At 51.3% G+C, this 16,296-nt stretch overlaps 1 protein-coding gene across 1 annotated transcript in view; it reads right to left on the bottom strand.

Moving 5' to 3' along the window:
• LOC118237081 (rabphilin-3A-like) overlaps nucleotides 1-16,296 on the bottom strand; it is a 31,244-nt gene extending 14,948 nt beyond the window's left edge. Inside the window, exons 1-4 of the mRNA XM_035435503.1 lie at nucleotides 16,044-16,296; nucleotides 3,950-4,076; nucleotides 1,528-1,617; nucleotides 703-714 (exon numbers count right to left, since the gene is read on the bottom strand). Coding sequence (XP_035291394.1) covers nucleotides 703-714; nucleotides 1,528-1,601 — 86 coding nt within the window. The 5' untranslated portion in view covers nucleotides 1,602-1,617; nucleotides 3,950-4,076; nucleotides 16,044-16,296. The remainder of the gene's footprint in view (nucleotides 1-702; nucleotides 715-1,527; nucleotides 1,618-3,949; nucleotides 4,077-16,043) is intronic.

Below are 16,296 nucleotides of genomic sequence, written 5' to 3'. Positions count from 1 at the left end.
CACACACAGAGTAATGGTCAGGATGTACCCAACACTTCAGGAAAGACTACGGACGCCCAGTCGCGGGTGCAGGGACACATTCAGCCGCATGCCCCCCCTCCTCACCCCCACCCACCCCCCAATCCCCCACCCCCCTCCACCCGCACGCGATGCTGCGATAATGTAACCAGGGAAACGGCAGGAAGCGTGCGAGCGAGCGAGAGGGGCGGAGCTCTGGCCGCAGATCGCGTGGAAGACCCAACGCCACCCCTGCAGGGCTTCTGCCGCATGCATGCAGCATGCGGTACGGAGCGCGCTGCTCCAGAAACACAAATGCACATTTACATATACAAAACACGCAAACATACACACATACACATAGTTATACATGCTGCGCACAAACACACACACACACACAGTCACATGGACACACACACACGCGTGCACAAGCACACACACACATACACACACACACACACACACATACATATACACACACAAACACACACACACACATACGCACACATACATATACACACACACACATACACACACATACACACACGCACACACATACGCACACATACATATATACACACACATACGCGCACACACACACACACACACGCACACACACGCACACACACACGCACACACACACACACACACACACATACAGACGCATACATATACACATGCACACACAAAAAGCTTTCTACTTACTGGTCTTTGTTACTGTGTCACATTGATGGAAGTAGAGATATAGAAGAGATTAAGTTTAGCATTTTTAAGGGTCAGTCATGTTAAATATTTGCACAAGCAGTGAACAAATTTATGTACAGCATAGATAGTTGTGGTAGGGTGGGCGTGGTTTTGCGTTGGCTGCAGAGAGAGAGAGGGGGCGGGGCGGCTCTCGGAACTCTGCGCCACGGCTGTTGGGGTTTATTAATCAGCACGGAGGGTTAATTGTGTGATTGATTGACAATGTGCTGATTACCTCGACAGTGAGCCTGGACGTTTAAAACCTGCTCGACAGAGAGAGAAGCGGGAGAACGGGAGAAGGAAGGAGAGCTGACGGGCGGTCAGCAGTGAATTGAGAAACAAACCCCCGGTTATTGTGTATTGTAACCTGAAAGCCGCGTGGCGGCCGCAAATAAAAACAAGACGCAGTTGCGTCCTGAAAGAAGTAACGTGTCTGTCTCCTCTCTCGAACGAGCGGTAGCACTCGACCTGCTACAATAGTAAATCATAATTTAACTTAGATCTGGCAAATTAAATTCTGGATTAATCTGTAACTGAAGTTTTTTGTATTTATGGATTCATTTACTTGAAATGTAATTATATAATTATATATATAATTTCTCACACAAATATATTTATCTTAAGCACCAAAATCTGTCTACTATCTACTATCTGCAATAAGTTATTTGGTGTATGTGTGTGTGTGTGTGTGTGCGTGCGTGCGTGCGTGTGTGCGTGTGTGTGCGTGTGTATTAAGGGCTATAGTATTTCCAGAAAAAAAACTGAAGTAAAGAGGTTGAGATTTACCTGTCAATCACTCCCATCTGTCTGTCATTCTGAACCCACCGGCCTGAATTATGGCCCATGACCGTGTCCGTCATGACTCCTCAGGAGGGCCTAAAGGGGACAGACAGACAGACAGACAGAGAGATAGACAGACAGAGAGACAGACAGACAGACAGACAGACAGGCAGGCACATAGACAGACACACAGACAGACAGAGAGTCAGACAGACAGATAGACAGCACCAAAGGAAATCAGATGTATATTCAGAATTTCTCCCTGTGCCTACCCGTGAAACGGAAAATACAGCATGAAAATGTTCTGCGTGAATGTCGAGGCCAGCAGGAAGGATCGGGTAAACAGAAAAGCGGGAGATCTCTGCAGACGCAGGACGTGCTCCGTTTGATAATTTTTCTTTTAAAAATGCTACCTGTGCTACTTTGACTTTTCCTCGACTTTGATGTTCCTTCAGAATGTCTGAATATCTGAAGTCCTTCCTCGTCTTCGTTCCCACGCGTGTGTTTCCCCTTTCATCAGCCTTACCCAGCCCTAATCGCCCCCTCTGATGGGGAGGATAAGGATTTCCAACGAGCCACAGAGCCTTTGCTGACATCAGCAACATCTCCTGTCTTACCCGCAATTATTTGCATACATTCAGAAACAAAGACAATCAGCGGAAGAATATCTATGACATGCACTTTAACTGAGAAAATAATATAAAATATAAATTATTTGCTATCTATCTATCTATCTGCTTATTGCCTAGTTCGTTTTATAGAACTCTACTTCTGCCAATCACAAAACCTGTCAAGACCTGAGAACTGCAGTACAACAGGAACAGGAAAATAACGATGAAACGTGGTTAGGAAAGTAATAAATCTCAGTTCAGTAAAACCACGGCGCTGTGTCAGCCGTCATCGGCAAATCTGTCCCTCCGTTTGAATGCTTTCAGTGACAATGTGAAACCGACGCTGCTGCAGTGCCCCTGGATATTCTTCTGGGAGCGTCGCTGCGTATTAGAGAATCCTATCAGAAATGATTAATTGCTACAATGAGCAGAGCGTGTGTATTCATAATTAATCTGGGGGGAGTGTGGGGACAGGCGCAGGAAACAGGTCACGGTTCACCCCAAAGACGGGGGCTGCGGGTTTAATTCCGCCCGGTTCCCCTGGGTTACGGCTGTAGCACATCGGTTCCCCTCCAGCGAGGCACCAGGTGCTCTCAGGTCAGAGTTATTACCAGCGATAGACACGCCCCTCCTCCCAAAATCTCTGCCGCGGTGGCTGGCCTGGCCTAGGGCACCTTCAGAGGCACAGCTAATGACCCATCCCAAAACAGAGGCAGGAGGAAAATAAAATAGTTTTGAAAAACAATCATTTGGAACGTTTGCTGTCTAGTTCATTTCTTCTTGTGAACGCAGTTGTTTCTTCCCCTGCACCTTCAGGTTGGGCGCCGATGCGATAAATCTGAGTCATTTCCGGAGTGACTGAGTTTGTCCTTTTTTATTCGCAGTGTTGCAGGATTTTCCTGTTTTCACTGCAGTCTGATTCTTGCGGCTGCGCTCGATATTGACGTTCGTCTAGCGTCCGCCTCTCATTCTTTGACAAATTAAAGGATGGAAGGTTTGCATCAGCTCTGAAAACCTGTAGCAATTAAATGCTGATGCACAATCCGTTAAATATTTGGCTGACGCAGGTTAGATCCCCTGTGCCAGATAACATCAGTCAGCGTCAGTACCCCCCTGCCCCACCCCCTCCCTGTCGTCCCCCTCAACATATTTACCACTGACTTTGGCCTCAGATTTTTGCAAAGCTCTACATTTAATTACTCTGTGCGTGAGCCAGCAGGGCATCCAAAAACCAGAACTGGCTGATCCCCAAATGCCCTTACTGTAAGTGATTTAAAAGACCGAGTCAGCTCGACCAATGGTGATCAAGAGATAATCAGAATGCCATCCATAGCACACTGCTCATATAATACACACTGTCTATATCATACACACTGCTCATATAATACACACTGTCTATGATACACACTGCTCATATAATACACACTGTCTATATCATACACATTGCTCATATAATACACACTGTCTATATAATACACACTGCTCATATAATACACACTGTCTATGATACACACTGCTCATATAATACACACTGTCTATATCATACACACTGCTCATATAATACACACTGTCTATATAATACACACTGCTCATATAATATACACTGTCTATATAATACACACTGCTCATATAATACACACTGTCTATATAATACACACTGTCTATATAATGCACATTGCTCATATAATACACACTGTCTATATAATACACACTGTTCATATAATACAGTCTTACAGCCCTCTGTTCATGTGATACACAGTCTATATAATAGACAGTGCTCATATAATACAGTGCAGAGAGGAGAGGTGTGCGTTTACCTGATGCAGGTGGACGTATGAAACAGAACAGCAGGAGCACGAGGGGGCGGAGCTCAGGAAGGACACGCCTCCAGAGGACGCAGTGGGAGGGGCTTCAGCAGGGGGGCAGGAGCAGGTGCAGGGGTGTCTGTGTGGAAGAAGCAAGAAGATGCAGTTTAGGCATCACACCATTTACTCAAGAGAGTGTACAACCCTTGGAGGGGGGGGGAGAAAATCTATAAATCTGGCTAAAGCAGGAGAAGAATAGTGTCAGTAATTCTGCACCTAAGCCCTCAGGTGTTCTTCCAAATGAACCCGACACCGAAAGCAGAAAGCTGCTTCTTCCAGCGAAGCTCCAGCAGGGTGTGTGTTCTGAACCCGTCGCTTAAAGAAGAGAATCAGGATCAAAACAGAGAGACTCCGCACTGTGGACCCAGAGGGAAATGGTGATAAACATGCTTTCTGACAGTCAGTTGCACCAGAATTGGTATTTCTATAAAATGCGGTATTAATAATTCATCAAACACGCATCCCACAGCTGTTACATGCAATTTTGCTTTCGCCTCCCACGTCCGATATCTCATATTGATCCTGCAGCGGATCGATTCCCCTCCTCTGTTCTGTGTAAACCGGGGGGGGGACACACAGGAATCAGGCGCGTTGTCTAACGGGCCAGTGGCTGGGCTGCTCCTGATGCCAGCATACAGCCCTGAGGAGCGGGGGAGGCGGGGGGGAGGGGGGAACAGCCCTGGATTTACACTTCCGTTGACATCATTGTTACCCCTGTATTTATTTTTTCAAAAGACAACAGTTTTATGTCCGCTATTGATTTTTTGGGGAGTGATGTAGGGGAGCAGCGGCTCTCTCTGGGGGGGGGGGGGGAGAGAAAGGGGGTGCAGGCTCCTGTGACTCGGTCAGAGAAGGCCTTTCATCAGGAACACAGTCCGACCCCTGCAGCATCACAGGTTCGAACCCGAGCCGCCATGCGTTTGCCATGTCGATAAATCCAGAGCTGCAGAATCCAATTGCGTCAGTTTTAAGGTGGATAACAACTGCCTGCAGAGGGAGATAAGCTCCGCCCCCTACTGGAGCTAGCTGGTACTGTCATAGCCCAGCCTGTGTGTAGCACATAGAGCTGAAAAGAGTCATCAGCACGCAGGTGAGTCATTAGCACGCAGGTGAGTCATTAGCACGCAGGTGAGTCATCAGCACGCAGGTGAAGCATTAGCATGCAGGTGAGTCATTAGCATGCAGGTGAAGCATTAGCATGCAGGTGAGTCATTAGCATGCAGGTGAGGCATTAGCATGCAGGTGAGGCATTAGCATGCAGCTGAGGCATTAGCATGCAGCTGAGGCATTAGCATGCAGGTGAGCGCATGGCAGGACTGCACACTCTTCCTCTCTGCAGTGCTACGTGCGCAGGTGTAGGTGACACAGCAGTATTCTGAAAGGCAGAGCTGCCGTTTCCAAGCTCGCCAGAAAAAAGGGGGGAAATGTTGTTTTAAAACGTCCCGTCCTTCACCAGCTCGGCTATCTCTGCACCCCCTCCGCTACCCCTGCAGTCACAAGGTGAGCGCTCGCCACGGTAACCACAGGAAGAAGCTTCGCCCACAGCTTTCAGCAAACAGACTGTGAGCCACAGTCAAATCAATGCCAAATTAATGCCACAGCTGGCACAGCTGGCACAGAGGACACCAGACCTGGGTGTTCGCCCACACAGAGCCTTCACAGGGCGAGCACCCTGAAGCCCCAAAGCGCTGCTGCTGCTGCTGCTGTTTTTAAAACACACTGTCCGTTACTCCACAGCATGACCATCTTCACTTCAGACTCCTCCCCCATGACAGCGCCCCCAGGGCTCAGGAGAGCCAATCAGAAATGAAGAGACGGGGCCAATCGGGTTTGTGCCGCAAGGAACGCCGTAAACAGGAACACTGACGATTTAATGCAGAGGTGGAAAGGGGTCAGAAGGTAACTGTCCTTCCAAGTGTTTCTTCCACCCATCAAACTCAGCCAGCCGATTTCACTAATTAGCTCTGCCCGCTGGCTGAAGGGCTGTGCTAATTAGCAAATCCAGGTGACAGGAGCGAAATACTGGGGGAGGACTTTCTCTTCCTGGAGCTGGATTTCCTACCTCTGGTTTAACTGATGCATTGTGGGGTGGGGCCATTTTACAGACACACCATGGTATTGGGGGAGGGTGTGCCAGGAACTAGGTCAGCCCCCCCCCCCCCTTCCCCGGGGTAAACAAAAATAGAATGCGAGATTAGGAAACGCCCCAGGGATTTGGGGGGGTTGAGCTAATGAGCGTAACCTTTCTACACGTTCCTGTGTTTCAACGGCAGCACCGAGAGCAAGTCACCTGTGCTTCAGTGCAGAGCAGCTGAACCACAGACACACCTGGGAGACGCAAGCGGATTATTGCAGGTTTATGGCTTCAAAACAGGAGCAGCCTGTTCTTTTTTTAATTAAAAAATAATAATAATAAGGCTGCATTAATGTAGCAGTACGGCAAAGAAAGAATTAGAATAAAGAACGGATTGTTAAAAGCGGTGCGTTCTGGAACAGCGCCCATCCTGGAATGAGTGAGTATCTGTGAGGTTCTGCTGCACACGCCATGATCCCCTGCAGACCCCAAACAACAGCCAGGAGGGTCTTCTGAGTGTGCACACCGCACAACCCCATCTTAGACTTTTTGTTCCCCAGCTGGAAGCTCATACGGGTGAGCAGAAGCCTAACTCCCAGGCATCCCCAGCACGGTGACGTCTGCTGTCCTTTTAAACGGCTGCTCCACTCACACGCCGTCCTCACGTCTCCACAGCCCTCAGTCTGGTTCTACACACGCGCGTGTGAGGCTCTGCGCTGGAGGCGAAACATGCAGGGTTAAACATGACTGCGCTGGACTCGATCACGCAGCTTCTGCAAAGTGGGTTAATGAGATTCGCAGATCAATGCAACTCCCAGAGGTTCGCTCACACAGACTAATTATTCATCTGGCATGCAGCCGTGCAGCGCCGTCTCATGAGCTGCACCAGGTGCAGCCGTCCAGGTACAGCTATTGAGGTGTAGCTGTCTGGGTGTAGCCGTCCAGGTACAGCTATCGAGGTGTAGCTGTCTGGGTGTAGCCGTCCAGGTGTAGCTGTCCGGGTGTAACTGTCCAGACGAAACTCCACACGTGAGAGAACAGCTGAAGCTGACCTCCAGTCTGTGCTGTTTTACGTGTTCAGGCTGCAGACACCTGTTACAGACTCACAGACTGGCGTGCAGCTCTTCAGGGGACAGGTGAAGCACGCTCAGGTTCACCAGGAGCGCAAACAGCGAGGGTCGGGTCCGTATCGACCCGTTCTCAGGAGCCAGCCGTCCCGCACTGAACAGCAACAATAAAGTCACAATCAATCAACTGCCCCCTGCTATGATTTTATTTTTCTCCGAAATTAAATCACATCGGAAACGCGGGGAAGACAAGCGCAAGAATCACCTCGGAATAAAAACGCCAGACAGCGAAGCGCTGTCATCGATTAACCGCCTTTGGATTTTTCTGCGCCCCCACATGCGCAAAGGGTGCCCAGAAAACCTGCCGTCCCCCCCGCCCCCCCCCCGTCCCCCCCGCCCCGACCCAACCGAACACAACAGCCGGCCCAGACCCATTCGGCCGCAGGGCCATAAAGCAGCGGCATGCTCAGGGATCACTGATCAGGCCAGTGCACTTGGGCTCCGCTGCTGGAGACCCAGGTTGCCGAGTAACACTTCATTACACCGTAGAGCCCTCCCCCTTTCATTCAGGAGTAAAGGGCCAAGGGCCAGAACCTGAGCGTCGCACAGCACGTCCGCGCTTAACCTGCCTCAGCATTAAACTGACGGGAGATCAGCGCTCCTGTGCTCCGATGCTTTATGAATACAAGAGCCAGACATGCAGTCCAACGAGGGGAATATTATTAGTGAGCAAATTCTACCTTTTTTCTTCACCAAAGTGAGCTAAGAGACTGAAAAGGTAGAGCAGCAAACATGCAAGACATCAAGATAAATGAATCAATAATAATTTGGCTGGTATTGGGGCCAAATTCATTTAAAAAGGTGTATTATTTTTTCTGAACTTCTTCCTGAACGGTAATCATTTTCCTTCTCATTAGTGCCTCCATTTTAATTAAATCAATGTCCCTGGCAGACCAAATAGAACCGCATATTTGAAATAGTTCTACAGCAGCGGGGAACGTTGTTTGCCAAGATTGTACTCAGCATCTCAAGCAGGTCCCAGTCTTGCATGGTCTGGTGTTTTTAAAAACAAGCCCTTGATGCTGCAGCCACAAGCGAATGTCAGCGTCATTATGTTTTTATTTCACAGTACGGTACGGTGGGCAATGTCAGGCAAGCGGATGTGTACAGAGCTGGCAACGCACCCCCCCCCCCCCCCGGCAGGCCTCCCCACTGGCCCTGGCGAATCTGGCTCTTACAGGACTTACAGGAACTGACATCACCCCAAGGAGCACAGTGACGAGGTACAAAGAAACAGGTATCATGGCTGAGCTCTCTTTCTGTCTCTCGCTCTCTCTCTCTCTCACACACGCACTCTCTCTATTTCTTTCCCTCCCTCTCTCCTTCTTTCTCTCTCTCCCCCTACCTCTCTTTCCCTCTCACTCTCTCCCCTCTCCTTCTCTTCTTTTCCCACTCTCTCTCTCCCCCTCCCTCCCTCTCTCTTTGTCCCCCCTCTCCCCCCCCCCCCCCATCCATGTGTGAGTCAGCCCTGCAGGTCCTTCAGCTGAGCAGAAAAAGGGGCGGGGCACTGTACAGCACGAGCTGATCTGGGTTCAGGTTTTCTCCTGTGCCGTATCCTAACCTCACCCATTAGGATGCAGATGAACAGCTGATCCCAGATGAGCAGCTCTGAGAGCTGATCCCAGATGAGCAGCCCTGCTCTGAGAGCTGATCCCAGACGAGCAGCCCTGCTCTGAGAGCTGATCCCAGATGAGCAGCCCTGCTCTGAGAGCTGATCCCAGACGAGCAGCCCTGCTCTGAGAGCTGATCCCAGATGAGCAGCCCTGCTCTGAGAGCTGATCCCAGATGAGCAGCCCTGCTCTGAGAGCTGATCCCAGATGAGCAGCTCTGCTCTGAGAGCTGATCCCAGATGAGCAGCCCTGCTCTGAGAGCTGATCCCAGATGAGCAGCCCTGCTCTGAGAGCTGATCCCAGATGAGCAGCCCTGCTCTGAGAGCTGATCCCAGATGAGCAGCCCTGCTCTGAGAGCTGATCCCAGATGAGCAGCCCTGCTCTGAGGTGTGTCAGGAGCACAGGGCTCACAGTGATCCCTGCATGTTTCCCAGCCCAGCGAGGAGCAGGTCGTTGGAGCAGCGCGGTTTGTGCACAGAAGCAGACTTTCCCGTGTTTCATGCGTACTGTAGAGAGTTCTCCAAATTAAACGCTCCCGGACAGCACCTGCAATTAAGTGCAGCCCAACAAGGGGCTGGCAGGGGTGTAATTTGCGCCCCTGGAACTGTTCCATGCGTTTAGGGAGTTGCGGGGTCCCGCTGGTTTTTATTCTCCCTCTAAATCAGCGACCAATTCAGGCTGCAGAAACCGGGCGGGGCCGGCTCACTGTGCAATAAACTATTATAATTCACAACTGAGGCGCCGACTCCCAACAGGAAGAAGAAAAAAAAAACCACTCTGCGGCTCTCCAAAAGCAACAATGGAAATCACCGGGCTACACCCAGCATACTGATAGCACTGCGAGCCTGATAGGACACATGCACACAGAGTGCCACTTCAACTGCATCCCCCACACTCCCCCCTGCACTGCACCGTCATCAGTTATTATCCGTCAATAACTTCATCAATAATTTCATCAATAAATGCACTTTGACCCGTCGGTCAGTAAAATGGTGCATTGTTAAATACCCTCTACAATGGGGCTTGTTCCAGCCGAGCTCAGCACGTCGCGGATCAGTGCTGCACCGTGTTTGTCATTTGTGTTTGATCACACACACAAACGCTTCCAGCTAATTGTTTTATCACGTTTCACTAGCCATTGTCTGGCTCCTTATTCCTTATGGTTAGGATTCGCTCTGGATGCGCTGCGCGTTTCAGCCCAGTCTGGATGCGCTGCTGCGCGTTTCAGCCCAGTCTGGATGCGCTGCTGCGCGTTTCAGCCCAGTCTGGATGCGCTGCTGCGCGTTTCAGCCCAGTCTGGATGCGCTGCGCGTTTCAGCCCAGTCTGGATGCGCTGCTGCGCGTTTCAGCCCAGTCTGGATGCGCTGCTGCGCGTTTCAGCCCAGTCTGGATGCGCTGCTGCGCGTTTCAGCCCAGTCTGGATGCGCTGCTGCGCGTTTCAGCCCAGTCTGGATGCGCTGCTGCGCGTTTCAGCCCAGTCTGGATGCGCTGCTGCGCGTTTCAGCCCAGTCTGGATGCGCTGCTGCGCGTTTCAGCCCAGTCTGGATGCGCTGCTGCGCGTTTCAGCCCAGTCTGGATGCGCTGCTGCGCGTTTCAGCCCAGTCTGGATGCGCTGCTGCGCGTTTCAGCCCAGTCTGGATGCGCTGCTGCGCGTTTCAGCCCAGTCTGGATGCGCTGCTGCGCGTTTCAGCCCAGTCTGGATGCGCTGCTGCGCGTTTCAGCCCAGTCTGGATGCGCTGCTGCGCGTTTCAGCCCAGTCTGGATGCGCTGCTGCGCGTTTCAGCCCAGTCTGGATGCGCTGCTGCGCGTTTCAGCCCAGTCTGGATGCGCTGCTGCGCGTTTCAGCCCAGTCTGGATGCGCTGCTGCGCGTTTCAGCCCAGTCTGGATGCGCTGCTGCGCGTTTCAGCCCAGTCTGGATGCGCTGCTGCGCGTTTCAGCCCAGTCTGCATGCGCTGCTGCGCGTTTCAGCCCAGTCTGGATGCGCTGCTGCGCGTTTCAGCCCAGTCTGGATGCGCTGCTGCGCGTTTCAGCCCAGTCTGCATGCGCTGCTGCGCGTTTCAGCCCAGTCTGCATGCGCTGCTGCGCGTTTCAGCCCAGTCTGGATGCGCTGCTGCGTGTTTCAGCCCAGTCTGCATGCGCTGCTGCGCGTTTCAGCCCAGTCTGCATGCGCTGCTGCGCGTTTCAGCCCAGTCTGGATGCGCTGCTGCGCGTTTCAGCCCAGTCTGGATGCGCTGCTGCGCGTTTTAATCTGCCCTGGGGGAGCCCGCGCTGGGACACGGTGTTCTGGCTAATTCTCTGCTCTCATTCTCTGCTGTATTTTCACCTGTCCTTTAGATTTGTGTGAGCAGAAGCGTCTGCGGACGTCTGAGGAGAGTAACCAGCTTTCCTGCTTTCAGTCCGGACTCAGAAAGGCTAAGAGCGCTAACGCTAGCCTGCCGCTGGTACGCAGATGACTCATTTACCAAAAGCGTTTCCTTGTGTCAACTTTACAGGAAATTGTTCTGCAAAAGGGGTTTTTAGATTTACACAAACGGCCATTTCCACCCGCCCTCCCTCACTGGAGTGTGAAAGGGGATTTTTTTAAAGTCTCATCTGGTTTGGCAGATAGGGATTGGGCTTTTTCAGCTCGGGATAACTTCTTGATGCCCTGTAGGGCTGAAATGATTTGTTCTGAAAAGCCTGTGCTTATCTTCCTTCTGTGGTCTTCCTGTTTTCAGCCATTCAGAGTGAAATGCTGCACCTGAGCCTGTGGCCATGTGACCTTACCTGTGTTCCAGTTATGACCAGTGAGTTCAGGTACCCCTGTACCCCCTGTACCCCCTGTACCCCAACATCACACTGCACTCTGTACCCCAACATCACACTGTTCTCTGTACCCCAACATCACCTTTTCAGACCCAGGGCTGCCCCCTCCTCACTTCCATCTCCTCCTTTGTCCTCTGTTAACACCTTTAAATCTCAGCACTCACTCCATCCGGCTCTCCTCTGCATCCTCTTTCTCATTTAGCTGTGTTGTCAGGCCTCCTGTTTTTGCCTTGCCCGTCTCTTTCTGTCACCTGTTTTATTAGTTCATAAGCCTCTTGTTTTCCTTGGCTGCTCTGAGAAGCATCTTTGAGTTTATAAAAAAAAAAAAGTGCTTGTGTAAGTCGGATCCATCGTTTTATTTTTGTTCCTTTTTATTATTATTATCTCCGCTGTCTGGAGCCTCAGGAGTTGGCGGGGCCTGAGCGCGCGCGGCCAGGAAGGCGATCCCCCGCGTTCGTGCGAAGGAAAGGGCCGGCGGATCCATCTGCGCGGCCATCTGTCACGCGCCAGGGACACATCCGCGCGCGGACCGCAGCGCCGCCTCCTCCTCCGGGACACGCAGATCCAGTCGCACTCGCTCGCTCCCAGAGGTAAACGCGACTCCTTCCCGGTAATTCCAGCCTTCATTGAATCCTGAAACGCGATCATCTGAGCGATAAAGCTGTCAGAGACGGGACGCGTGCGCCAGGACGCGCTCGCGTCCATCACCCCGGCAACACGCCGCCGCCGCCGCCGTCAGGACCTCCGTTATTACCCTCCTGCTCAGATATACAGCCATCGATCCCCCGCTTTCTCCGTGCGACCGTAAGGCGGGAACAATGGCTTTCTTCTACATTATTTATGTTTCGCACATCATTTCAACCCCGTTAATCTCGCCCCTGTCCGCGCGCGGAACACGCGCTGTCTAGGGTCTGTCCCAGTGAACTGGAATCAGGCTAATTTCTGTGCGTCAAACACGCGTGAATATTTTGAAAACTAGGTATGAAAATACATTCATTTAAGATTATTATTATTATTATTATTACTATTATGAGAAGCAGAAGCGGCTGTGGTTTTATCACAGAGAGGTCTGCGGCCTGTTCTACGTTTGCAGCCTGATTTTCCACAGCACTAACTTATGCACATGTCAGCCTTTGGACATGTGAAGGCACAGCTGTGAAGGCCTGGTGGGGGGCATTATCTGTCACACTGATCTTCTGAATAAACCCTCCTGAGCTCCCACAGGAGCAGCAGCCTCTTTCATCGCTGCGGGACCACAGAGTTTCCAGAGCTGCAGTAATGAGGACCATGCTGATCACTGCAGCACATCACTCTGCAGCTGATCACTGCAGCACATCACTCTGCAGCTGATCACTGCAGCACATCACTCTGCAGCTGATCACTGCAGCACATCACTCTGCAGCTGATCACTGCAGCACATCACTCTGCAGCTGATCACTGCAGCACATCACTCTGCAGCTGATCACTGCAGCACATCACTCTGCAGCTGATCCCTGCAGCACATCACAGCACACACACACACACACACACGCACATACACACATGCACACAAGCATGCACACACACACACACAGACGCACACACACACAGGCACACACACACACACACATATAGGTTTACATGTATAGACATACACAGATACTCACACACTCAAATACACATGCATGCACACAGGTGCACAAACACACACATTCACACACACACAAGTGCATACATACAGTATATATAGACTACTCACAATATGAACACATACAATCACAAGCATGGATGCATACGCACGCACATGAGCACACGCACATAAATGCATACACACACATATGCTGAATTTGAGAGGAAAAATGATTTTACCCTTTTCTTACTATTACAATCGGTGGCCATAGTAACAGAGGAGATCAAAGGAAAAAGTTTAATATAGATCAATCTCTCAGAATGACTCAGAAAACACAGAAAGAATTCTCATCCATAGCGCTCTGTTTACACTCTGCTAAAGAACATCTACTAGGGGAGAGTGGGGAAATAATTAATGGTTTTTGTATTTGGCTCAATTCGGGAAATATTGCAAGAGCTAGATGAAGCATTTTTTAAATACAAACAGCCTACATCCCTTGGCTATGATGCTACAATAAAAATTTCTGGGACATACAATTCCCTAGCAATCTGACCAAAATTACAAAGAGTGAAATGTAATATTTAACCCTAAGGTTGGGGCAAAAGCCCAACTGTAAAACAACACCGGTCATTGTAGCGTAGGAAATACAATGCCACATCGATCCAGCTCACTTTCCATAGCACAATCCATAGGGCGGCTGAGTCTCAACCCTTACACAAATCTCCCCATGTGGCCATGGGTTCAATTCCCAATTCCCCGCCTGAATGAACCCTTTGAAGTGAAGGTGTAGGTGTAGTAGTGTTCTAGAACGTTGCTCTCTCTTTCACTCTCACTCTCTCACTCTTCTCTCTTCCTTGTTTTCAGTTGCAGTTGCCAGCAGTGATTGTGACATCAGCATTAGAATGTTCAGTCCAGAACGTTCTAATCACACATTTTCTCTCTAACAGCCGAGGCTAGTGCTCCTGTACCTGCCTTCTGAACTGTGTAATGAGTCTGGCTTTGCCGCCACGGTGTGGACTCATTGAGCATCAGTCCGATGCAATCGCGTATGAAACATGAAATGGTCCCATGACAGACGCGGGTGCGTGCGCTTGCTGTCCCGTGCAGGACACACAGAGGACATAAAGCCCAAAGAGACAGCACAGAATCGGTCACTCTGTCCACTCTGCCCACTCCGCGAGCTCCCGCTCTTTGCTATGCAGACAGGCCACTGTGGAAGGAGGGTGTGCTGGACAGACAAACACTGCAGAGCAGTTTACTGCACCCTGTCTGCTGTTTCCCATCCCACACCTCACACTCCACCTCTCCATCCCTCCACCTATCCTTCCACTAAGAATCACATGGTATTTCACTTTGTCTTTCTCCTACCTTTTTTTTTTACATCGCTCTCTGCTCCCTCTCTCCCTCCCCTCCTTCACTGAGACACACATACACAGTCCATCATCTACCTCTTTCACATCCCTCAGGGGACACAGGGGCACGCTGACCAATCACAGCACAGGCAGAACAGAGGTGCTGACCAATCACAGTGCAGGGGGCACCTACGTGAGGGGCAGTTGTAGGAGAGGAGTACACATTCCCCTGTTTGTGCCCCCAAAACCGGCAACTGGCACACATCCCCCTCCCCCCCTCTTCAAAGCACCATTTCTCCTGTGACAGCCCCAGGTGTGTGGCCTGACAGACAGGAAGAATCCCGGCGTGTCCCAGGTCAGCTGGAGCCATGGCCTGCTCGGGTTCCCCTGCGCAGAGGGTCTGGCTGGGGGCCCCCAACCCCAGCCCGCCCGCCAAAACAAACTGCACCGGCTACAACCGCCTATTCACTGCTCTGAGAGGAACCCCAGAAGGTGCCCACAGCCCGGTCCCACTATGGACCCGGCCTGAGCTCCCCCCCCCCCCTTTACCCCCCCTGCGCTGGCGGCCGGGGCACTGAGGAGCGCTGCCTCGCATGCAGCTGCCTCGCATGCAGCTGCCTCGCCCCCCCCCCCCCCCCCCCCCCCCCCCCCCCCCCCCCCCCACAGCGAACGCAGGGCGCGCTCCGACACGCAGCTACAGCACCCTCCTGCCACTCCTCTGCACCGATCGCAGGGCATTTAGCACAGGAGACAGCGGCGGGGGAGGGACAGCGGTGCAGAACGCACCTCGCACAACTCAATCCACCACTTACGCCCATCAACTCACAAAAAGAGACATTAATTAATGGGTGTATTGCGCGATGCATTGCCACTTTAAATCAACAACTTTGCACCTCTAGTCACCTCAGAATCTCAGCACCCCCCCCCCTTCCCCATTCCCCCTTCCCCACCCCGAGGGCTCAGCAGTTTGTCAGAAAAGATATGGAGCATAAGATGACTGTGTTAGTGCGTTTATGGAATCGTTCAGAAGATGACTCGAACCGTACATGCTTCCCAGTTGCAGTCCCGTCGTCATTTTCGTACACGTGAGCGTGCGTGCGTGTAAGGTTATACAAATTATCCAAGTCACGGGAATTGGGTGCAAAAATTATACCGCGGAATACATTTTAGATGGAATACCGCAGTTAATATCTCATTTGCATATGCGTAACAGTTCCCGTTTTAAAAATCGCACAAATGACTCGGTTCGATCTTTTTGCTATTAGCTGCATATACATCTGAACTGGTGCGGAAATCTCGGCATTCGATCAGCCCTGCTCTACAAACAGCGAAGACTTGCGTTGAATCCAGGGCTACCCATCACCTTTTTATTCGTTCCATTATGTTGACAATTGGATCTGACAAACACCCTTCCTCAACAGCATTATCGCCCTTAACGCTGTGCTAAGCCAGCGGTGAAGTGACTCACCTGAGCTTCAGTCCAGTCTTGATGGAAGCGGTCGGCAAATGATGCGGTCTAATTCTGCATGGTCGAATTTAACGGCAGAGGCGTGCAATGCGCATGCAACAACTGTCACGCAAACCCGTTTGCACCGCGAGGGGTGCTCCTGTGTTCTTTAAGCCGATAACACCTTACACAGCAGCGTCCCCCGGCTCAGATCTCGCGCTCCGCGCTCGCGCATAAAGCTCGAGAGGGGGCTTCGGGAGATCGGCAAGCCCTT

This window comes from Anguilla anguilla, chromosome 10 (assembly GCF_013347855.1).
Source record: "Anguilla anguilla isolate fAngAng1 chromosome 10, fAngAng1.pri, whole genome shotgun sequence".
NCBI classification, from domain to species: Eukaryota; Metazoa; Chordata; class Actinopteri; order Anguilliformes; family Anguillidae; genus Anguilla; species Anguilla anguilla.
The sequence above is the reverse complement of the archived record's forward strand: the minus strand, read 5'-3'. Positions and strand labels throughout refer to the sequence as shown.